Source organism: Panthera onca, chromosome D2 (assembly GCF_046562875.1).
Source record: "Panthera onca isolate mPanOnc1 chromosome D2, mPanOnc1 haplotype 2, whole genome shotgun sequence".
In the NCBI taxonomy this organism is placed as follows: Eukaryota; Metazoa; Chordata; class Mammalia; order Carnivora; family Felidae; genus Panthera; species Panthera onca.
In genome coordinates, this window is record NC_138349.1 from 44,685,318 (window position 1) to 44,711,250 (window position 25,933).

Sequence of the window (25,933 nt, forward strand, 5' to 3'; positions counted from 1 at the left end):
CAGGGGATTAATGAATGAGGAAAAGGCTCCTCCAGATGACTTGAATTTCTCATCACAGATTACGTAGCAAAAAATGGCAGGTAGCCAAAATTATCAAGTAGGCCATACTATATTAGAATGGGATAAAGAAAACAAAGCCTAGACATAAACTGAATGTTAAAGGGAGACTTCAGAAAATGAGATCTTATGGGTCAAGGTCTAAAAGGGAAGGTGACTTAGGATAGTTGAGAAGTCTCAAAATTAAACCCTGACTAATGACCTAAGAAAGAAAAGGCAGAGAATTTAAGAATATCCGACATGGCTAAAGAATTCTTGAATCATATCAGATTGTAAAAGGGAAATGAAGGCACGTAACCAATAATTTATACAGAAGCAAAGATGAGAATAGTAAAAGGCAGTTAAAGCCCAGAATGGAATGAAATGAGATGAAAAGGAGTTTTACTGTTATGTTCTAAACATGATGATGAAAAGGGCATTCCTAACTGGATGGCATGATGTTGAAACCACCCGCGGCTCCTTAAACTCCATGAGGCAGGGACCATGTCATGTGTTTTTCATCTCAGTACACCCAGCAGCTAGCACAGTGACTCACATCCATAAGACATCCACAAAAATTACTTAAGCCCCATTAACAGAAGTCTGTATCAACTTATACTTGTCTTTTCTGTGGGAAACAAAAAAGATTTTCAGAATAGAAAATACAGAATGAACATGAGAGACAAATGAAATTACTACACTTGATTACAGACTAAAGAAAAATTTGGAGTCAAGTCTAAGAAAATAACTTGCTATTAACGAGGGCCTTAAAACTGATACAGATGTCTTAAGAGGTGGTAAATGCCATTATCAAATTTAGTAGTAATGAAATTCCCTTCATTCTTTTTCCAGCATTTATATAACCATTTTGGATTAATAATCACTGTCGACTTTTTATATCCTATTATATAATGACTATCACAGACTGTTAAATTGGAAAATAAATTATAAATGCCCTGTTCCTTTTTGTCCTAAAAACTATGTACAATTTCATGAAATGCTTTGTTGCTTCAAGCTATTTTGTATAGGTGTTAAAAAAATAATTAAAATTACAATGTCTTCCTCTTGTAGGCAGCATTCTCACTCAGGGTGCTAATATTTTTTAAGTAAAAATTATCCATTATTGCAATATTTTCCTAAGATAAATCAGACATTTGATTAAAATGCAAACTGATATATCCGATAATTTACAGAGTCTGCGGTAGCACTCAACTATTTATTGTTCAACTCCTACTCAACCAGGGCTCGGAGTGTGATGTGAGTGTAGAGGGGAGTATTGTGAAATGACACAGAGTTTGAAAAAAAAAAAAAAAAACAACCAAAAGAACAGCATTTTGGATCTCTGTGGAAAAAAAGATATCTGAGACAAAGTACACTATGAAAGGCAGTGTTGAGAAGGACAAGAAAGATTTTATAATTATGAACTTTATTTTTATTTACTATGCCAACATTTTCAGGAAAGAGACTTTACATCCAGTTTTTATAATTCATTTTACAAGCAAATTCTAATATACAGTATTTACTCTGAACTTTGTTTTTAAAATCAACGGGAAAAACAATACTGCAGATATTCAAGACTGTGATGTTTTTGTTTTTAGTTAGCAATGACTTAGAGACTTTAAATTCTTAGGGTCAGTATTATCTTGTTATGGTGATGCTCTAACAAGGAGAAAGTGGGTAGCTTTTCCCCAAGACAGTTAAAATATATGATGTATCTTTAATTAATAGCATAGTTGTAGATTGGCGCCCACCATTAGAATCATTCATCCAAACGTATCCTTTCAAACTGCTGCAGCAGAAAAATTGAAGGGAGGTGTGGAAAGAAAATTAGAAAATATAATAATTCAAGCATCAGAATTAAGAAAAATAGCAATGCCATCATCCTCAAGGAAAAACATCAGGTATTTGTATTACAGCTATAATTAATTTTCAAATGTGTGCATTAGCATGCAAACATAACCACCCGAACTAATTTATAAACACGAAAACTATTGTGTAAGATGAAAAGTAAACTGAACTATGCTGCAGTCTTACTGAATTTCATTGTAGACCTAGTTGGTGACTCCAAATTACATCTTCAGTGCCCCAGAGACCAGGAAACCATCATGACAACTCTGCTCAGAACTGAAAAGTGCACTTCTGTGTCTGTAACAACCATCTGTGTTACAGGAAGACACAGAAGTGACAGCTATGGGTTGGGTGTTCTCTTTGATGTACTGAGTAAAATACTTAAGGGTACCATGAAACATTCAAAGAACTTAGTGCTTTAATGAGTAAAGTGACATGCTGAGGATATAATTCTGTGAAAGGCTGTACTTCAAACAGCAACAATTATAGAGAAATTCATTTCAACAAAGAAAGCCACGCCCAATAGGAGGCATTTCGATATTTCAGGCACAACTCCAAGCAATTAAGCTCATTTAAAGTGCAAATCTGATACTTTCTCTCATTATTCAGATTTTTACTTGTTAAAATACTTAGTAAGTTCCCTAACATCTATATAAATACAATGAACAGTAGTCTATATGCCTGAAAATATTGCACAAATTAAAATGAGACTCCAAAAGAAAATGCTAGAGGGTCTCAGTTATTAGAAACATTCTAAATGATATAACTATATAATCCTTTGTTTAATGCCTTAAAATCATCTGCACCTGTACTGATTAACTCCTTAGGCTAAGCTTTCTCTAAAGAATTTGATATGCATCCCATCAACAGCCAAATGTCTAATTCTACATGCTCTATTTTCTCTTTCACAAATGTGAAACTTAACCAACCCCCATAAAACTTTTTCTTTAGGATTTACAACTCATATACTGCAGCCATCTTCACCAAAATCGTAAGAACTCAGAGAAAAAGTAATCTGAGTTCCCACGGAGGAGGATTTGGCACAGAGCTGACTTAGAGAAGCACTAAACAGAGATCAAGCCAAATCTGAGAATGATCCCTGATTATTCAGGTGAGTTACATCCTCACCTCATTTCTGACTTAACATTTACCAATAAGGAGCAGTTTTTAAAGAAATATTCATGCAGTTTTTAAAAGAAAACTGCAGGCAAAACTTGTTTTGTACAAGCATCCTAGATTTTTTTCCTCTTAAATCTATTATGCTTCATAATGATATTGATGAGCCAAGACTGAGGCTCAACAAAAGTTCAGAGAAACTGATAAACGGATGGATTAATTTTTATGTATATTCATCAGAGAGAAAAAATAGAGCAGGAAAAAGACTGGAATTAACAAATTGCAGGAGTCAACACTTTTATGTAACAAAGAGATTTCCCTCAGACTAGGGGGTTAAAAATAAAGTGAAAGTTTTAAACTTTCCCCTTAAAGATAAAGGCCTACTTGTAAATGTTTCACAAGAGTCTACACCAACTTCTAAATAAACCAAAACCAATTCCTCAGTGTTTTACTTTAGAAAAATATAGTGTAATAACATCCTATTTGCAATATATGAGATCAGTTTTCTTTCCCCTTCAAGATAAAACACCACATGTACCTACTTACAGCTGTCAGCCATTGCTTCTCGTCTCTGTCAACAAAGAGCTTTGCTGATACCTCTAAGTACTTTACACTAACAATATCTGGACTATGTGAAAACCTTCCTGAACTTTAGTGCTTCTCTGACAGAAGTGCTGTCAAAGGCTGCTCACCTGTTACCAAGTTCAAGAATGGTTTTTGTATCCAGTGAACGGCAAATTCACTTGAATGGTCCTCTGATAGGTAAATGACAGTTAACAGCTCGTTTGAAATTTCCACTAAAGCACTTGCTGTTGTTTTTCTTAAAAAGGGCAATTTCACCAGTGTATGTTTTTTTAACAAAGTCCCCAGAACTTTGAGTGACTTTTTGATCATAATGCCTTGAGATACATTTTTGGTCAGCTGATCACAACAAAAATTGACTTTGTAAAAGTCTGTCTGAAAGACATTAATTCTAATTAAAGCAGCAATAGGTGAACAGCCTAAAGATGACATGATTTGGGAGAACAGAGGGCAAATTTACTGAGCCATCTGACGAGTAGCCCGCAGCATGATTAGGTTAGTGCATATGGTCCCTTGGCGGTTCCACAGCTACCTTCCTAGAACATTAAAAAAGCTTTTAACACCTTTTAGTAAAACACAGTGTCCCCTCTCCAATTCCATTTTTCATCCCAAATCTACTTTTCAAGAAACTGCCACTCAAACATGCCAACATAAAAGGGAAACCTGGAAAGCTCAGGAAAAAACAACAACAACAACAACAACAACAACAAAACTATTAAGAATTCCAGCTTTCTCAAGATAGTCTTACTTAAGTTTATAATTACTCTCAAAATATTTTAACTGTTTTGTTATAGAAAATAGTTTCAATCCCTATCTGTGGTGTATTTATATCTCATCAAAGGTTTGTGCAAACATTTCAAGTCCATTATTCCAGTCTTCAGATAATAGCAGAAAGTCAATAAATATAATTATTATAATAAAGACTTAATTTAAAATATAGACTGTGGAACCTTAAATCAGCTATCATGGATCCATAACCCTATAGGATTCAAAACTGAATTACCAGCAAAACTCTCTAGCACCAACACATGTTACAAAATGAATGTCTTTAGGTATAGGCTTCAAGATGTAACCCAAGCTTTCCAAAATTTACGAGTAGCAAAAACAAACACAAATGGTGTGTATGTGTATATGTGTGTATATGTAAAACAAGATGCTAATGCAAAATATAATTGATTTTTACAGCATATGAAACGTTTTTAACCAGGGGCATTTGGTAAATAAATAAATAATGAGACTAGCTGGCTGATCCTAGCAAGGAAAAATAAAACTTACATAGACTTTCCATTAAAAGCCTGATCTCTTTTATTCATCACAAAGCTTTTGCATAGACCTTTTGAATATACAAATCACTGGCCAGAATTTTACTTACAGACTACCATCTTCAGTTATCACTGTATCATTAGTTAAAACAGTAACCATATTCACAAGAGGGACAAATGAAAAAGGGTGAGGCTCCGAGAACCACAATTAATACAGACCTTAGAAGGACTAAATGAACAAAGCACATTTCTTGCCTGCTAAGTGGAATATTATGAACTTTCTGATGTGCAGAGGGATAGATAACATGATTAGAGCCTTCTGTAGGCCTCTGAAATGGGTAAGCAAACTTTTGTGTTTACCTGAGACAAATATGCTCAAATGCTGTGTACTTCAACCAGGACATAAAATGGAAGAGCCAAACTATTAGAAACTTCCACGTTTTAATTTTTTAAGATTTGCAAGCTTTCAATGGAACCTCCATCATAGTAGCAAATTACATGTAAAGCTATACAGAACAGATTGTTTTTAAAAACAAATTGGCAGGTGATGGCTATGCACTTAATGTATCTTTGGTTTAGGAAGACGGGAATATCGGTTAGAGGCCAAACAATCCCCAGAATTCAAACTGCCATTCAGATTCTGCATGATTTCTTTTCTTCTTGTTAGTGGCCTTGGGATGCTTGTCTTGGCCTGGAAGTTTTGAGGCTCTGGTTGGGAGTTGCTTATTTGTTTTTGTCTAAAAGAGCCGGAAGGGGGGCGGAGCTTAGATGCTTTTGGATTTGAATTACTTGCAAGATTTGTTTGACTAGATGTTGGCTGCAGTTTTGATGAATTGCATGGTGTGATTATTGGTGACTTTTTACAAGTGGGAGTTCTACTTGAAGATGATTCAGAAACTGGAGGAGGTACCAAAGAATTTGAGATGGACGGCTTAAAAAGCGGTAAGGACTTGGGCTGGGATGTGTAGCCCTCCAGTGAAGACAGATTTCTTCCAACTCTTGTAGCCTGGTCTACTGTACTTGACTGGGGAAGTGTCTGAAGAGAAGTGGGTACAGATTGCATGTCACTAATTTGATTATTGGTCGAATGATAAGGCTCTTGAGCATTCATGGTCATGTTCAAGTCTGCTTCAGAAGGTGTAATCTTAGCCACATCCTCAGTGAACTGTGGGCTTGACGAAAAAGGCCGGTCTTCCAGACTATAGTTGTTTTCTTGTTGTAAGCCATGTGTAAAGCTTTCATCCAGATGTGCAACAACCTGATGTATGCCCTGGCTTGTGCATTCACTGTGGGCCTCGATATGTTGCGGCTTTATTAGTTTTCCCTGGGCGTGGTCTGTGGGTCTGGGAAGGCTGCTGGAAGGCTGTAGTACTTGAGGCTATTAAAAGTAAAAACAACATTAAGCAACAATTCAATTTACAAATGCCACCCAGAATTAACAGAAGTTCCAATTAGACTGTGTTGATACTTATGTTTTAATATGAGAAGTATGTGGGTTTTTTAAATTGAAAAATAAATTGCAATATTCAAGTGAATTCATGAGACACATACAAGAGTGATAATGCAAACAAAAAATGATACAGGCAGTCAACACTAAACAAGATTTGAAGTCAAACAGGGGTAAAGAAAAATCTTAAAGTATGTATTTATTATAGAAAAAAGATTCCTGTCTTGATTCATTAGTATTTAAAACTTTATATGTAAGATAGCTCGACAGAATGATTTCTATAGCACTTTGTGATTATAGTCTATACAAATCAGAGGAAACATGTAATTTTTATTACTTTTGGGAAGAGCCTACTGGTCATGTCCTATTACAGGGGAGGTTATCATCAATGTATAAACACGATACACATAGCTTTCTATTAAATGATGTAGGCTGAAAATGAAAAAAAGTTTGCCAAAGGGCTATGAAACATATTTAAAGGATCAGTTTTTACAAATAAAATAACTTTTTTTTTTTAACTGCACTAATCCACGAATAAATCTACATAGTATGTCTAATTTCTCTGACAGAGCAGGGAAATCTATTTATACTGCATCATTTGTGTTTGGTCACTTTCTTCACATCCCTGACCAGTACTGGATGATGGCTGCCAGGGCCAGCAGTCAGGTAGATCACGGCAGGGTTACAGATGACTGAGAACAAAGTTCAATGACAAGTAGAGGGACGGTTGGCCAGGATGATATATGGCCAACTTTCTACTTAAAAAAGTAGTAAAACCAAGACAATGACTACCCCAAATTCATAGAGAACATGTTACATTAATCTCTTATTTTAGAATGTTTAAAACAAATAAGTCATCTCAGTTTCTGCTTCAAGCTAAATGCCCTAGACTTTAAGGTCACTGGGCATTTTCACAATAAATGACCACAGAGATGAAAACCGTCCTTCTAGAAGGAACGTACTAAAATCACCAGGTAATTACAATCAATTCAACAGACTCTCTTTGGGATTCCCTAGAAAAAAATGACCATGCCAAAGTGATCATACATTTTAAAAAGATTAGTAAAAATATAGAGGACCATATTAAGCAAACAAAAATCTACCAAAAGGGAAAAAAAGCAACCCAAGAAAGGTGCAGCATCAAATGGTTGATGGAAATGGGATGTGCCTTCCCTTTTCACTTCTTTTGACCTTCAAAAATATCAAAAGATATTTTCATCTTGAGTTAAAAATCTTAAAGCAACTTAAGACCTTTGAAAATTTAAATTTAAAAATTTTAAAATGACTTTATTGCAATATGCCTTTTGCTAGTAAGAAAAAAAGATATAACATATGAGATCAGCTCAAAGCATAAAAAAGTATGATTTCCTAAACATAAACTTGTATTTAAGATAACCAAACCTCCTGAAAAGGGGACCTGTAAACTGTAGATAATTACTCATTTGCTCTATTCTGATTATAGTAGGTTCCCTTATCCACAGGAATATATTCCAAGACCCCCAGTGGACGCCTGAAACCGCAGATAGTAACGAACCCTATATTTTCTATGATTTTCCCTAGACGTACATACCTATGATAAAGTTTAATTTGTAAGTCAGACACAATAAGAGATTAACAACAATAATAAAAGAGGACAATTATAACAATTACTTTGGTAAAAGTTATGTAGATGTGGTCTCTCTCTCAAAATACCTTATTGTACTGTGTTCACCCTTCTTCTTGTGATGTGAGAAAAAATGCCTACGTAATGAAATGAAGTGAGATGAATGATATTGGGATTGTGACATAGCATTAGACTACTATCCTCTAACAATACATCAAAAAGGACAATCATCTGCTTCCAGATGGCAGCCAACAGCAGGTAACTGAACATACAGGAAGCAAAACCATGGATAAGAAGGGACTACTGTACTTTTATTACCCAACTGACTACTGCTTATCAGAGAACTAAATGGAAGTAGAGCAGGAAGATGTGCTGCTTATATTAAATGCAATAAAGCTCCATACAAAATATTAAAGAATTAGAAATAATCAGGCTTTTAAGAATAATAAAATTTTGAGTCTTCTGAGAGGAATTAGATTGAACAATTACATAAAAGGTACCTATCACTTAATTTACAGTGAATAAATTAGTGGTTTCCAAATGCTTTATAAACAGATTTGTATTTTTATTCAAAGTTCATTTTAGTGGTGTGATCTAGTTTCCCTATCCCCAAATAAATGTCTTGTTTTATTATTTATTTGAAAACTAGTTTGGAAATCAATTCTACTACCATAATAAAAAAGTCTCTCTCGAAGATGTGACTACAGCGAGGACCAAGGAAATGACTTGCTCCTAAATGTGGAAGATTGTGTAGAACTGGTTACCCACTAAACTGTCATTAACTACCTACTGCTGAGTTAAACAAGCTGCCTCTTAACCTCAAGCAAACAGAGCAGAGATGTATTCTGACACTTATTGATGGCAGCACAACTTCCCCCAAATTCTAAACACTCAGTGGTATAGCATAAAGGCAAGATGTTAACAATTCATCCTGCCCACATTCATTACTGCTTCTATGCCCTCAGACATCTTTAGAATGAATTCTAAATATTAAAAAAAATCCCATATTCTAATGGATAATAAGACTGAATAAATAGGAACATCAAAGACCATTCTTTTTTTTAATGTCTGTGATATACATTGTACTAGGTATAGAAAAATACGGAGCTGAATACAATGCTGTTCCTATTGTTGAGAGACCTGGTGAGGGAGATAGGTAAACAAATGATGGGGCGCCTGGGTGGCTCAGTTGGTTAAGCATCCAACTTCAGCTCAGGTCATTATCCCAAGGCTTGTGGGTTCGGGCCCCGTGTCGGGCTCTGCGCTGATAGCTTGGAGCCTGGAGCCTGCTTCGGTTTCTGTGTCTCCCTCTCTCTCTGCCCCTCCCTCATGCACACTCTGTCTCTCTCTCCCTCAAGAATAAATGAACATTAAAAAATAAATAAACAAATGATGAGACCATGCCTCAAGCATAACAACATAGGAGAACAAAAGAAAAAAATATGCCTGATTATAGGGGTCATAGAATCCAAGAATCACAAACATCTCAACTGAATTTTACAAAGAGTAAGAGTTTGCCAAGTAGACAAGAAGGGAAGAACATTCAGGGTGGAGCGCCAGTACATGCTAAGCACCGAAGCAAAAAAAGAACATGGTATGTTCTAGTAACTTAAAATTGTTAGACTGAATTTGGAAAGCACAGTGCTGGTGGGAAAGCCACAGGCAAGGGCCAGCTCATGAAGAAACTCCTGTCAGGCTGTGGTTCCGACTTTATGCAACAGGTGATGGGAAACACTGATAAATTTTAAACAGAGGAATAGTAAGATACAATGTTTATTTTACAATGTCACTTTGGTGGAATTAGTGGGGAACATACAGAAGGACTGACTGTAAGCAGAACAGCCAGGTAGTATGCTACTGCTAATAGCCCAGGTGAGAAACTATAAGGGTCTAAAACTAATATACTGAAAGCAAAACTGGAAAAGATTTAAAGAGATTTTAAAGGTGGTCAGGTAAGCAGCTGTTTGGAAAAAAATTAAGATGAGTTCCAGGTTTCTGGCTTTGGTGATACATGATGAGGTACTACTAATCTGTATACAAAAAACAAAAACAAATAAATAAATAAAATGCCTCTGGGGAAGTTGCCCACCAGCCCATTCATTTCGTAGCTTCAGCAACCCAAAACTCAGAGGGCAGCCTTCACGAAACTCCCTGTTGTCACAAATAAGTAGAGCTTTTAGTACTTCATCCTTGCAACTTACAGAATGGTTGGTTACTGAAGCTTCAAAATGTGGAACCATCCCCAGACTTAAAGGGCTAGGTGCTTCTAACTAGACTCAGCAACTTCAAGTCTTACTTTAGTTAGATACATCTAACTTGGCATACCATCCTGAGAATTCTCAGAAGCAACGGTTACAGGTATCAAGGTCAAGAGTGCCAGAGCCACTACTAGATAACTACAAGGGATTGACAGTATCTTCAATGATCATCTTAAATGTTTAATTTGGGCTGCTTACAAAGATAACCAGAGATATGAGCTCCTTACAGGCACGTACCATGCTTTATTTGTTGTTGTTGCAGTTGGTATCCCTAGTACTTGGCACATAGTATGGATTAAATATATATTTTCTAGATAAATTAATAAATATTAGGAAGTGATATATTCCAGAATTGCTTCTTTGGTAATAAATAATCAAAATAGTTCCCTATTAGGTCAATGATACAGCACTAATAACCAAATAAACACAAGTTTAAAAAAAAAAAAACTGATGAAAAAGAAATCATAGAACAGAAAAAAAATGTTTTCCCTAAATGAACATAATGGCTAATGTCTAGAAGGACAGCAGGAAGAATTACAAGTTAATAGGAACTCAGCACGTCCCATAATGACCTACCAGCTAAGCCACAAGTATTTTTTACTTGTATATTTCTGAATGAAGTTAAGTACGGAAAACTGTCTTAACAAGCATTACATTATTTTCCATTTCTAATCCTAATAATTAAACATGATTATACATATAAAAACACCTAGCACAGGACCGCCTACCACATCAAAAGTGCTCAAAGAAACATCACCTATGATTATTAAAAGGTGTGAGAATGATGAATTCAAGCTATGGATCTTTTGTTAATGGGTTTTGGGGGGAAAAAGGCAAGTTTTTATAGCAGCATAATAAACTAGTTGCCATAGAATAAGAGGTTTCTAGGCTTCAAATAAATATTTTGGTAATGTCAGTTATATCTAAGTGTGTTAAATCCATAGCAGGCATATCTGATATGACACAGAAGTAAAGTTCCTTAAGTGCCTTCCTGAAGGTAAAATAGAGCTAGGAGATACAAGGCACTTTAAAGTATAGAAAGAATAGGGGCGCCTGGGTGGCTCAGTAAGTTGGGCGGCTGACTTTGGCTCACGTCATGATCTCATGGCTTGTGAGTTTGAGCCCCATGTCGGGCTTTGTGTGACAGCTCGGAGCCTGGAGACTGTTACAGATTCTGTGTCTCCCTTGCTCTCTGCCCTTCCCCTGCTCACACTCTGTCTCTCTCTCTCAAAAATAAACAAACATTAAAAACTAAAAAAAAAAAAAAAGTCTAGAAAGAATTTATATACAGCTATACAGAGGTCCTAATACAACACAATACTGAGTCATTTAGCTTTTGGAGTCAGACTGATCTAGGTTTGAGTTTCTGCCTCCATCACTTACTATCGGTGAGATATTGGGTAAATTATCTTACTATTCTGAGATGGAATTTCATAATTTATACAATGAGGATAATAATGGATTTTACACTTCATTGAATTATTGTAAATAATAAATGATAACAAGCATACAAAGTGCTTAGTATAGTGGTTGACACATTACAAATACCTGAGAAATGCTATATTCTGGGCTATGAGAGAACAGTTTCCCTTCTTTCCAGGGATAAATAATCAAACACTAAGTTTGCATGCATGATCTCTACTTATCACAAGACCATCAGTGGAAAGTACAGTCTTATTTTTGTAGATGAGTAAACTGAGGTTAAAAGAAATTAAGTAACACTGAAATTCACACATTTTAGCAAATGGCCAAGCCAGAATTTGAACCGAGGAAATTTAAAATGTAGCACTAAAACTGTATTATTCTGTTATTTGTGTAATTCCAATGAGTTCACAAACTTTCAGAATATGTGGTATAGCCAGAAGATTATTTAAAAAGTAGACAGAAGTTTATTTTAAAAACTTTATAGGCAAATTCAATACCGACATTCAGATACTAACTTTCCTGGGTAATGCCCTACTTTCTTTCTTAACTGATCTATCCTACACAGGAGACGTCTCAGACACCAAACTCAAGCCACACTATGTAGCAGTATTTTTGGAAAAAAGTGGTTGCAAGTGACCTACTGGTGGAAATAAACTGAATAAAAGGAAAGGCAAATTAGCATTCATCACAGAGAAAAACTTCACCTTCACTGTTTCATACCACTTCAAAGATTTCTAGCATTAGCATAAGAAAAAATACTCCTATCAGTTTCTGTAAACATTTTGTGCTAGAGTTACCAACGATAAGATGGCAGCTAGAAACATCAAGTCCTGACTGAGAAAAATATGTCCAGGTGTTATAAGGTAGAAAGCAGGAAGTGTTCTAAAGTGTAACAATGCATAGCAGACACAGGAATTACCTAAAATTATTTTCTTGTTACATACAAGTTTATTATTACTAAATACATTTTAAAGAATAAAAGGAAGATGGAAATGGACCCATCTGTAACATGCCTGTATTTTCATGCAGGCTCTGACATGCATCATGCAAACTGGAAAAAACAAAAACAAAAGAGTGACTATGAGGAAGGTGGTAGGAAAAAATCTGAAATTGTACTGTACCACGCTTTGTCAGAGAAGTAATGGACTAACTTCTCAACTCCTTGCCAATGGCATAATGGGAGAGCAGAGACAAGAAAAAGACAGGACAATGGTGTCAGAGACCACACATAACACCAAGGAATTGCCATGACTGGGTATAGCAGCCAACAGTATTTGCTTTGCTTTTGTTGTGTTTTCCTAGGCAGTATTATTTTACTTAGTATATTTGTATAAAATAAAAACATTTTTAATAAATTTATACTTTCTTGCTAAAGAGGTTTGCAAGTTAATGTAAATATTCATAACCACATAACAATATTATGTAAAACTTCTCACACTTAAAAGGAATCATTTGAAGAATCTTACCAGTTAAAATACAGATAGAATTTTGATACAACTTAATATTCATACTCCGTAGATCTAAAATGGTTCAGCCACATGTATCCCTTACAAAGCAAGTAGAAATTATTTCTTTAATAGTTTCAGAGTCTTGCACATTGTAAACTAAATACAATTCAATATTAGTTTTTTACTTTTATTACTGTTGCTACATTAAAGACCAATTCAAGTATAATCTGATCTTCATGTCTTAAATGTGATGTTCTAAATTAATAAGCAAGGTCTCCACACATCACTATAAAGATGGAAGACATGACCGGATTCCTAGCCTAACATAACTAGATTCAAAGAATTCTGTTCTATAATTCACATGAAACTTTCGAAAGTTTCTTGGGAACCAGGAATGCTCTTATTCATAACTCTAGATCTCATAATGGTGCCTCTAGATCTCAGAGAATTTAGAGTAGATAAGTGATTAATAAATAGAAATTATATATAAACAAATTCTGAGATAAGGAGTTCCATAGCTTTTGTAAGTTGATCAGTGAACTTCTTTAAAAACTATTAACTGATTATTGACTTAAGTAAGCATTTACTACACAGGCACAATCAATTTGAGATGCTTAATTTTCATGGGTCTTTATCTCTAAGACACAGAACCTATTAGCATTTACCTCTGGGATTCAGAGTTCAGAAAATAAAACTAAACATCATAATAGTACAAGTCCATTGGTGTGACCAGTAAGCATGGTATATTTATCCAGAGTAAGATACTGCAGGCATTATGATACAACAAATATGACTAACAAAACAATCCCACAATCTACAGAGCAGGTTGTTTTAAAAAGCTTATACAGAAAACAGCAATTGCTGGGTTTCTTCATACGGGAAAGTTCCCAGAGAAACTAGTTTATGGGACAGCCTCCTGGACCATGAGTTTGATGCACATTTCTAGTCAATTAACCAAAGACTAATCTAAACAGCACTTGAAAATAAATAAACAGCACTTGAAATTAGCTGCAAAAAAGGACAGAGTGCCATATTCTATTTGTTCAGTTTTTACTGAGTTACTCTAGTTACCAATTCACTGAAAAATATTTTATTTTTATGAAAAGTCACTCCCAGAGCTAATTTCTCATTAAAGCACTGAAGCTAACGCTGCACTTACATATAAAATTGATGACAGTCACATGGTAGAGCCAGATTAAGCCATGTTAATGTATACTCTATGAACACGTTTAGCAATTCAACAATATACATCAAGTGTTTCTACAAAGTGCACACACCCTTTGTTTAAGTAACACCCTTCCAGTAATCTACATAAGAGAGATGATGATATTGATCTATACACAAGAATAAACTGCACTGTAAGAATATATTTCATAGGGAAAATTGGAAACAACATCAGTGTTCAATAATATTAATTAAAATGATTAGTCATTAATTAAATTAATATTAATGAAAATTATAGTATATCCACATAATGTATTATCATGTATCCATTAAAATGATGTTTTCAAGAAATATTTACTATATGAAGAATGTTCATGTAATGATGCTATGTGAAAAAAAGCAAAACCAAAAATTGGGAGGAAAATGAGAATATTATATGTTCTAAGAGCAAGTACTATTTCATACAACTTTTATCTGAATTTTAAATACACACACGTGTGTTGGGTTGTAAATACATAATTTCATTTAGTAAATATATACTGGGTTGTTGATATAAAATGAATTTGTAAGTGTCATTTGTCAAAAAGGTTTGTGAAATATCCTCTGAGGGTTATAAAAGGAAGAAGAGGAGGAGGATATAAGACAATGTAATCATCATTATTAATGTTATTCTGGGCAGAATACAGTTAGTTATTATACTATAAATTTAGAAATCAGGCAATACTAACACTACATCAAGAAACTGCTGAGCTATGAAGACACATGTATATAAACTTACGTTATTTTTGTTATTTAAAATCAAATTTGCCTCATCTAAGTTATTGCATGTGGAAGGTTAGGTCGATAAGATTTGTAAATTCTTTCAAGCCAAGATATTACAGAGCTAATTCAACAGTCTTTTAAGGCATGACAATAAATAGACATTATTTCAAAACATACTTCTTGAAAAGCCAAGTATTCCTAAAAGCATATGCTCTGGCAAGAAGTGCTACTTGAGATTATCATTAAGGCTTTCTACTCGCTAAAAGCAATTTTTTAAATTAAATTTTCCTACTATGAGGTGGGTTATTTATCATTTTAATTTTACACAATTGGCAATTAAAAAGACTAAACCAGTATTAGTTAAAATATTTGGACAAAAGCTGAATGAAGTTAAGACAATAAGAAGACCCCTTCTATGTCTAAGTGTAGATATCTTCTACTAACCCAGAGAAAAATTTAATTTGAAATTGGAAGAGAAGCATCATCCAGTTGAGATTAGTAATATACTCAAGAAAAGAAATAGAAGTCAAAATTTCCTGAGAAAGAAAATATATATATATATATGTGTGTGTGTGTGTGTATGTATATATATATATATATATATATATATATATATATATATATATATACCAGGATTTTCTTAGACTTATCCTTAAATTCAGCAAGAACATCCTTGGCCAATGCAGCTCTCTGGAGTCACCAGAGCTAAACATTCCCTGTAAACATTAATTATTTCACTCTCCACATATCCAGAACAGGTTATCTCATTATGCTGGAAGGTCTACTATTCTTAATTAAAAACAAAAAGAAAACCAGTTTGTCCTTCCTGAGACTAACAGCCAAGCTTGCCTTGCTTCTGCATTTAGAAAAAAAGGCAGTTTACTTATATTGATGCTCAAGAGGGCCTTGGAAAGAACTTGCTAATGAAAGAGATTATAATAAAGGAGAACTCTCTCAACTATCTACCATCACTTACAGAATTAGTCTCTTCAAAATTCAGCCCTAGGAATCATATACTGACTGACACAGAGACAAACATTATTTCAATAAATGTAAGTTTAGTGAAGGAAGGGGGAGATCTATTCCAAAACCTGATAAAAACCACTGTATTCCATACCCTTCTCCTTTTCTATATTAAAAAAAGAATTTAATATTCTAAAATTTCTAAAAAAATTTAAAATTCTGTATTTTATCATTTATAATTTACATAATTCTATATTTCATATTCTACAGAAATTCTATACTTTAAAGACATTTAAAATATTCTTAAAATTTTAAATTAATAATATTTTATTAATAAGCTGCTTTAGTTTTCAGAGGAAATCCAAAACAGTGTAGTAGTTTAGAACATATTTTTCCTCTAAAGGAACCTTCCCAGCTCAGTAAGAAATATCGAAAAGCCATGAACAAGTCCTCTAATTATTACTTTCCACAAATAGGGTCTTACAAGTCTCAATGATCAAGTTTCAGGGCTAGTTCTCTTAGCTATGTAAGCTGTGAGAACTTACCCAAGAAAAAACTCCAATATTGGTGTATTATCCTCTAGGTGGCTAACCAAAACTTTCTTCTTACTAATTTGAAGATGCAGAGAAAGAAGGTTTGATCTAGAAAAGGCAGAAAGACAGAATTTTGATAGTGTTGATAGACAGTGCTGCTTCATAGTCAGAAAATAAAAGGTAGCTTTTGACCCAAGAGGAAAGGAAGAAGCATTTGAAAACGGAGGACTAATAAATGACTCAACAGAGGGACAAGAAAATTCTAAAGCTATACAAGTAAGAAACTAGTGAAATGAGTGTTTCTGAGAAACATGTTTTGAAAACAAATGTAAACCTCTGTTTGCAATACAGAATAATTAACCTTAAATTTCAATTCCATATTATAGCTAGTTGAAGGGAAGGAGAATGAGGGAGAAAAATGGTGGGAGGAAAGGAGAACTACAAGGGGTTAAATTCAAGGCAGAAATGTTAATCTGAGGTAAATCTGTCAAAGCATGCAATTTACTGGCTGCAGGCCTAAAAATATATTATCATGTTATAGTTGCCCTTTGAAATTCAGATTCGTTTACTAGCATTTTAATGTAATTTCTTATGTGCTAGTGGTATCAAAATAGAGGAGAGAGGAAAGGAAAGTACTTAAAGAGAAGAAAAAGGAGGGCTACAGAGGTGGTGGGAGATGGAAAAGGAGGAAGATGAGGAGGAGGAAAAATCCCTTTTCTTGGTGCTTCAATTAAACAAATTAACTTGGTAATAAATAATTTGATATAAAAGCCTATTTTTCTACATGCTCATTTTAATTTTTATTTATTTATTTTTTTAAGTATGCTCCACACCAGCACGGAGCCCAAGGCAGGGCTGGAACTCACAACCCTGGGACCAAGAACGAGATCAAGAGTTGCACACTCAACCCACTGAGCCACCCACAAGTTCCAATCCTATTTTTCTTTAAAACAGAAAGCACAGGGGCGCCTGGGTGGTTCAGTCAGTTAAGCTTCCGACTTCGGCTCAGGTCATGATCTCACGGTTCATGGGTTCGAGCCCACATCAGGCTCTGTGCTGACAGCTCAGAGCCTGGACCCTGCTTCAGATAATGTGTCTCCCTCTGTCTCTGCCCTTCCCCTGTTCACGCTCTGTCTCTCGAAAGTAAATAAATGTAAAAAAAAATTAAAAAGAAATAAGTAAAATAAAACAGAAAACACAGAAGGGAGGGCGATGTTAATAGCCAAAAAATAAGCTTCAAACTTTGCCTCAAATTCATGCTGATACCTCATAATTTTCCAAATTCCCATAAATGAATTTTTATTTGAATAAATCCCATTTCCTAATTTTAACTGCTTAAAATTTCTCCCTTTTGGACCTTTCATACTTCGCATGGATAAAGATAATTTATGAAAAAATTGATGTGAATCAAAAATCAGGGCAAATCCATGGAGAAGGCATAAAAGTGACTGATTGACAATATTATTATCTCTTTTTCATTAATATTAGCTTTTTTTGGGTGACTTTTCAAAAAAGATAAAATATAACCAACTTACCAGGTGTACTTAAGTACATAATATAACATAAACACTGTTTAGGAAAGCAGATTTAATGTAAACAAAAATTTTCTTAAGTCAATTACTAAATCATTAGAAATGTTAGTAAATCATGCATATTCAAAAGCCATTTTCTTCTGTACTGTAAAGCAATTGGATGAATTATAAAACCATATTAGTTGTTAAAAAATACCCTTGAAGAATGATTAAAAAGACTTCTTTTAGATGACAGTGAAATGCAATCAAAGTTTTTTGATTAGGAAATATTTAAAGAAATGTGCAATGGTCTAGTAAGCCTGCTCCCTCAATAGTATGCATCTGGCCATATCACTGTAGGAACTGTGTACTTTTTTTTTTTTAACATAACTAGATTAAAAAAATTGTTATTCATATATCTCAAGGTCACTAAAAAAGAAAATACATTAAAGGCAGATGCATGTCAGCAGGTCTAGGGTCACTGGCAATAGGTTTAAACAGTATTAGAATGAAATTAACTTCAGGTAGTTTTCCTAAGGCTCTAAGTAGATGTCTATTCACATGCAGTCAAAGGAAAAGTTAATTAAGAGAAGAGAGCCCAGGGAGTGCTGATTTAGCACATGCCTGCAGGTCACTCTGGACAGGAGAGAGGGTGCTGGGGAAGGGATAGGTCATGCAGAAGGGCAATACCATGAAGGGGAAGCCAGAGCAGGATAGGAGTGAGAGACACAGACTCACTCTGTCTGCGGTGCGGCGGAACAGTCCGTGGGATCCCCTGGAAGGAGCCCTGCCAAGGAGAGAAGGAGGGAGCAGAATACCCACCCTGTGCAGAGAGAGATGGGGTGGGGAGGTATAATAAAAAAGGGAACCGAAAAATAGAGAAACCAAAGTCATACTTTAAAAAAAAAAAATAACAATAGTGTTAATAAGAAGACAGATTTCATTTTTTTAAATATAGGTAGTTCAAATGATTAAAATACATCATAATCGAAAATTAGGTATTTTTCATATATTAAAAAATTATTTTCCCCTAATATTTATAGTTAACACATAAGAAATAAAAAATATATATTCTTCCTGGTATACATTACATTTATCATTATAGCTTTTTTTACAACAGCAGATTCCAGTCTTTTGCAAAATTTGAAAGCATTTAAAAGGGGAGATACACTTTTAAGTATTAAACACAGAAATTGCATCAATTATATAAATCAGGCAGCAAAAAAAACTATCATACAAAAAATGTTTACTTCTTTTTAAATCATAGGTTTTCAGAAGATTAACAGGTAAAATAAAGAACACTGGTTGAAGATAGCAGAACCAACACAGCATTAAAAAGACTGAGAATGTTTTGAGAGTGAGTACCGTCAAGAATGTGACATACAGGCCACAGGTTAAACATGCATGCTTTTTTTTTTTTTAATTTATTTTTTCAAATTTACATTCCAGTTAGTTATCATATAGTGCAACAATGATTTCAGGAGAGGATTCCTTAAAGCCCCTTACCCATTTAGCCCATCCCCCCCTCCCACAACCCCTCCAGCAACCCTCTGTTCTCCATATTTAAGAGTCTCTTCTGTTTTGTCCCCCTCCCTGTTTTTATATTATTTTTGCTCCCCTTCCCTTATGTTCATCTGTTTTCCATCTTAAAGTCCTCATATAAGTGAAGTCATATGATATTTGTCTTTCTCTGACTAATTTCACTTAGCATAATACCCTCTAGTTCCATCCACATAGTTACAAATGGCAAGATTTCATTCTTTTTGATTGCCTAGTAATACTCCATTGTATATATATATACCATATCTTCTTTATCCATTCATCCATCGATGGACATTTGGGCTCTTTCCATACTTTGGCTATTGTTGATAGTGCTGCTATAAACATGGTGGGGAGCATGTGTCCCTTCGAAACAGCATACCTGTATTCCTTGGATAAATACCTAGTAGTGCAATTGCTGGGTTGTAGGGTAGTTCTATTTTTAATCTTTTCAGGAACCTCCATACTGTTTTCTAGAGTGCAGGCATGCTTTTTAAAATGAATAATTTATGGCTTCTTAGATTTACTTAATAACAGATTATCAGAATTGGAATACACCTGCAATGGCATTTACTTCAGTCTCCTCACTTGGGTCATCAAGCAAGAAAAAATTTATTCAATGTCCCACAAATAGGACAAAATTGGGTCTCAGGTCTGTTCCTGGCCTCCTCACCAACTGAAATACATCCACAAATAAAACTATTAAAACACTAACAAATCATCAAGGAAAATGAGCTGTAAATCATTATACCCAGTTCAATTTGCAAAAGAAAGTATACATAATTTTTAGACCAATTAATTGGACAGAGAAATAATTTATTAGAAGATTACTAACATAGTTTATTGGTGTTCACAGTTTTCATAAACACTAGTCCAAATAAATTTTTTCCCACTTGTTTATCAATATTTCTTGGCTCAGTTCAATATAATCAGGTATTCCTTTAAATTTAAGAGTAATCGTAACTACACTGCTCATATAAAACAAAAACAAAATGATCCACTTTCTATGTTAATGAAGAGGAAAAACAGCTCCAAGGAACCACATGGAATTAATGATCTTTAGAATATCCTAGTTAAATAAGATCCTACCTTTTGAAATTATCTTTTCTCCACTAACTTGGCCATAGATGTTTGCAAAAATAGCTTACAAACTATTTAATAGGGTGATGATCCCCAGTGCTCTCCAAAAATATTACCTGATACAATTCTATTTTGCTGTTTCAGAAATGTTTTGGTTCAAAACCTTTACACAAAACAAGTCCTCAACCAAGAAGGGACATGCACTTTTCCTATGAGTATCACCAAGGCCAGCCACTGCTCTGGGTAAAGACACTTTCAGATAGGGATTTTGTACATAAGCTAAACTAGCAGTCAGGGATTCCTTTTCAAAGAAATAAATTCTCTCTGGGGTTCTGTGAATATAGTACTAACTGGGAGCCAGGGGAACTGTGTTTTTCTTTGGATCTTCCTTAAGTCCTGCAACCTTGAAAAAGTCACTGATTTTTCTGAGCCTCAGTTTCATCATTTGTAAGATGAAAGACTGGAATGTGCTATAGAATGAATTATTTGTGTTCCCCCAAAATTTGATGTTGAGATGTATTTCCCCAGTGTGACGGTATTTGGAGGTAGGGACTTTGGGAGGTGATTAAGGCATGGGGGTGGAACCCTCATGAATGGAATTAGTGCCCTTATTAAAAAAAACAACAGCAGCAGCAACAACAACAACACAGAAAGCTCCCTAGTCCCATCTACCATGAGAAGACATGATGAGATGACTGTCTATTATGAAGGCCCTCACCAGAAACTGAATCTGCCAGTGTCTTTGATCCTCGGCCTCTCAGCCCCCAAATCCATGGGAGATGGATTTCTATTGTTTATAAGCCACCCAATCTATGGTATTCTGTTATAGCTTCCCAAGCAGACTAAGACAGAATAGTTTATCTCTAAGAAACTTCTCACTTTTAGTTCTTATCAGTTACTCACATACCTGTCCTAATCCCTACTCCAGTCATTTTTATCCTTTAATTGTATAATTCTACATATATGGCATTTGAAACAACTTTGTATCAAATGGTCTCTCATGATAATTATTTCTTTGAAATACTTTTAGTGTAAGTATCTGTCATGATACCTAAAAATCTGACAGGAGTTTTTTTGGTTTTTTGTTTTTAATTTTTTAATGTTTCTTTATTTTTTGAGAGAGAGACAGACAGACAGAGCATGAGCCAGGGAAAGGCACAGAGAGAGGGAGACATAGAATCCAAAGCAAGCTCCAGGCTCCGAGCTGTTATGACAGTACAGTGCCCCATGAGGGGCTTGATCCATGGACCATGAGATCATGGACTGAGCCCAAGTCAGAAGCTTAACTGACTGAGCCACCCCGGCACCCCAAACCTGGCAGGAGTTTTAAAGGATGTTAAATGTCCTACCTTCTTTACCTGGCACACAGCAGGCTCTTAGTAACTGTTTATGGATTTAAACTGCATTAAATGAAGTTACTGTATTTACCTAGAGATGAAGCTATAATATTAGGCCTGAATGCATATTACAAGCACCTAAGAATCTTAGAAATAAAACTGATGACACCCATCTTCACTCACCCAAGAGAAACAAACCATCATCTATGGGGCAAGGTTTGAGCATGAGAGGGAAAGAGAGACAACCTTGTGAAATAAACACATAAATAGCTCTGCCTGCTACTGCCAAGGGGCACCCATTTAATAAACTGTTTGAACAGTTGTCATTTGAATTTATGACTAGAAAGGCAAAAAATATTACTCATTTTACTTACTTCACTTTTCCACTTTTCCACCTCCATCTGCCCAATTCCTATCCAGCCTTCCAAGCCCATTTCAAATCCATTCTCTAGAAGCTTTTCCGGATTCTACCTAAATTAACTATGATCACTCTCGTTTATAAACACCCACATCATTTGGTGGTACTTGTCTCAGGGAATTTTTCTTCTGCTTTTCATTATATTGATTTGAATATTTCTATTATTCTTCTATTAAATATAAGCATCTTGAGAGTAATAATAGCTTTCTTACTTTCCTTGGTGTCAATCATAGTTTCATTAAGAGATGTTCACAGAAAAAGCAAGAGTGGCTATATTAATATCAAATAAAGGAAGATTCAGGGAAAACTTCCAGGCATAAAAAATTACCTTATAAAATGATAAAAGGGTCAATCTACCAAAAAGACATAGTGATCCTAAACATATATGCACCAAACTACAGAACTGTGTAACACATGAAACAAAAACTGACGGCCAAATCCACAATTACAGCTGGAGAATCTAACACCCCTCTCTTAATAATTGATAAAACAACTAGACAATAAAATCGACAGTGATACCGAGGACTCAAGGACATCATCAACAATCAGGATCTAATCAATGTTTATAGAATACTCCATCCAGCAACAGCAAAATATGCATTCTTTTTAAGAGTCCATAGATCACTTATCACCTTTACCAGTCTAGGCGATAAAACAAACCACAACAACTAAAAGACAAACTGCACAAAAGGTGTTTTTTTAATATAAAGGGGATATTTAAAAAAAAGTTTATTAATATATTTATTTAGAGAGAAAGAGCATGAAAGTGAGTGGAGGAGGAGCAGAGAGAGAGAGCAAATCTCAAGCAGGCTCCGTGCTATCAGTGCCAGCACAGAACCTGTCATGGAGCTCGAACCCATGAACCATGAGATCATGACCTGAGCTGAAATCAAGAGTCAGATGCTTAACGGACTGATCAACTCAGGTGTCCCACACAGAATGTGTGTGTGTTTTAAAGGAATGAAGTTCTTTGTTTTTTAAAGTTTATATACTCATTTTCAGAGAGACAGAGAGAGAGAGAGAGACTGAGAGACAGAGAAAAAATGGAGAAGGGGTAGAAAGAGAGGGAGGAGAGAATCCTAAGCAGGCTCCATGCTCAGCATGGAGCCCAACGTGGGGCTCAATCCCACCACCCTGGGATCGTGACCTGAGCTGAAATCAAGAGTCAGATGCTTAACTGATTGAGCCACCCAGGCGCCTCCAGAATGTGTTTTTGACCACCATGGAATCAAATTAGAAATCCAAAACAGAAAAATGACAGAAAAACTTCTGAACACTTGGTTACTCAACAATTCATGGATTAAAGAAATCTCAAGGGAAATTAAACACACATGCGTGCGCACATGCACACACGCTGAATACAAAAGAAACACATACTGAAAGTTATGGAACACAGCTACAGTAGTGACAGAAAAGAGAAAAAAAAAACCCACAAATCAACAAGCTGCACTGCCACCTTAAGAAACTGGGGGAAAAAAAAAAACAAAATAAACCAAAAATGAGTAGAAAGAAGGGGGCGCCTGGGTGGCTCAGTCGGTTAAGTGTCCGACTTCAGCTCAGGTCACGATCTCGCAGTCCGTGAGTTCGAGCCCCGCGTGGGGCTCTGGGCTAATGGCTCAGAGCCTGGAGCCTGTTTCAGATTCTGTGTTTCCCTCTCTTTCTGCCCCTCCCCCGTTCATGCTCTGTCTCTCTCTGTCTCAAAAATAAATAAACGTTAAAAAAAAAAAAAAAGAAAAAAATGAGTAGAAAGAAGGATACAATGAAGAGCAGAAACTACTGAAACTGAACACAGAAAAACAGAGGTAATCAAAGATAAAAAGTTGGTTCTTTGAAAAGTTCAACAAAATTGACAGATCACTGCAAATGATAAAGAATATTGAAGAGAAGACTTAAATTAGCAAAATTAGGAATGAAACAGGGTATCAATACAGATCCTCCAGCCATTAAAAAGATGGCAAGACAATACTATGAACAACTTTATAGTCATAAATTTGACAAAAGAAGATATGAATGAATTCATCAAAACCACAAACTATGAAAACTCATCTGAGTTGAAAGAAATCACTTGAATAGGTCTATAACAATTAAAAAACTCCCCCAGGGGCACCTGGGTGGCTCAGTCAGTTGAGCATTTGTTCGACTCTTGATCTCACCTTAGGTCATGATCTGACAGCTTGTGATATCGAGCCTGCTTGGGATTCTCTCTCTCCCTCTCTTTCTGCCCCTTCCCAGCTCATGCTCTTTTTCTCTCTCTCTCTCAAAATAAATAATAAATAAACTTAAACCCTGCCCTCCGCAAAAGAAATCTCCAGGCCTAGGTGGTTCACTGGATAATTCCACCAAGTGTTTAAACAATTAATACCAATTCTACACAATCTCTTCCAGAAAACGTAACTAGAGGAAAAAATACTTTCCCACTCATTTATGAGGCTAGAATTAACCTAAAACAAAGCCAGACAAAGATAGTACACCCCCACCCCAAAACAACAATTACTCCTCACAAATATAAACGTAAACAATCCTTAATACCACTGAATAATTCAGAAATACATAAAAGAATTATATACCATGACTAAATGGGGTTTAGGTCCACAAGATTGATTCAAAAACAATGAATGCAATCAGTAGGCTAAAGCAAAAAACAAACAAACAAACAACAAAACATATGTTCGTATATATTAGTATAGCAAAAGCATTTAACAACATCAACACACATTCATGATGAAAACTCTCAGCAAACGAAGAATAGAAAGGAAGTTCCTCAACTAGCATCTTTCAAATATCTATAGCTAACATTCATTTAACGGTGAAAGACTGAATGCTTTTCCCCGTAAATCAGGAACATGGCAAGAATGCCCACCTTCATAATTCTTATTCAACTTACTACTGGAAGTTCTAACCAGTGGCATAATGCAAGCAAAGAAAAGATATATAGATCAAAAAGTAAAAACACTGTTCATATTTGCAGATGACAGGATAGTCCATGTAGAAAATCCAGATTTACAGGAAAAACGCCCAGAACTTGTGGGTTTAATAAGTTCATAGGATACAAGATCCATATACAAAAATCAATTGTATTTCTAAATACCAGCAATGAACACATGAAACTTAAATTTAAAAGACAATGCCATTTATAATAACTCAAATTGATGAAATACATAATAAATCTAAGCATATGAAGAACTTGTATTCTAAAAACTAGAAAATGTTGGTTAAAGAAATAAAAAATGATTTAAATTAATGGGGAGCTATACCTTATTCATGGATGGGAAGACTCAACATATATTAAAGATGTTAACTCCAAAATGATATTTAAGTATAACATATTTTCTGTCAAAATCCTGGCAAGAATTTTTGTAGATAAACACACGCTAATTCTAAAATTATGTGGAAAAGCAAATTAGAATATATAAACGATTATGAAAAAGAAAAAGTAGGAGGAATCACTCAAGACTTTTTATATAGTTACAGCAATCAAGACAGTGAGGTATTGGTGGAGGGGTAGATACATAGATAAATGGAACAGAGAAATCAGAAGCAGATCCCCACAAGTATATAGTTCACTGATTTTTGACAAAAACACAAAAGTAATCCAACAGAG

The 25,933-nt window shown here is 35.0% G+C and overlaps 1 protein-coding gene across 9 annotated transcripts in view; it reads right to left on the bottom strand.

The window, feature by feature from the left end:
- Positions 1–5,268: 5,268 nt before the first annotated feature.
- Positions 5,269–25,933, bottom strand: part of CCSER2 (coiled-coil serine rich protein 2) — a 187,876-nt gene continuing 167,211 nt past the window's right edge. For 5 of the 9 annotated variants that reach the window (XM_060642296.3, XM_060642304.2, XM_060642302.2 and 2 more), the window contains one exon: positions 5,269–6,222. In XM_060642296.3, coding sequence (XP_060498279.1) covers positions 5,404–6,222 — 819 coding nt within the window. In that variant the 3' untranslated portion in view covers positions 5,269–5,403. Of the gene's footprint in view, positions 6,223–12,698; positions 12,739–18,648; positions 18,782–25,933 lie in introns of all 9 variants that reach the window. The other 4 variants (XM_060642299.3, XM_060642297.3, XM_060642300.3 and 1 more) reach the window with 4 other exon arrangements.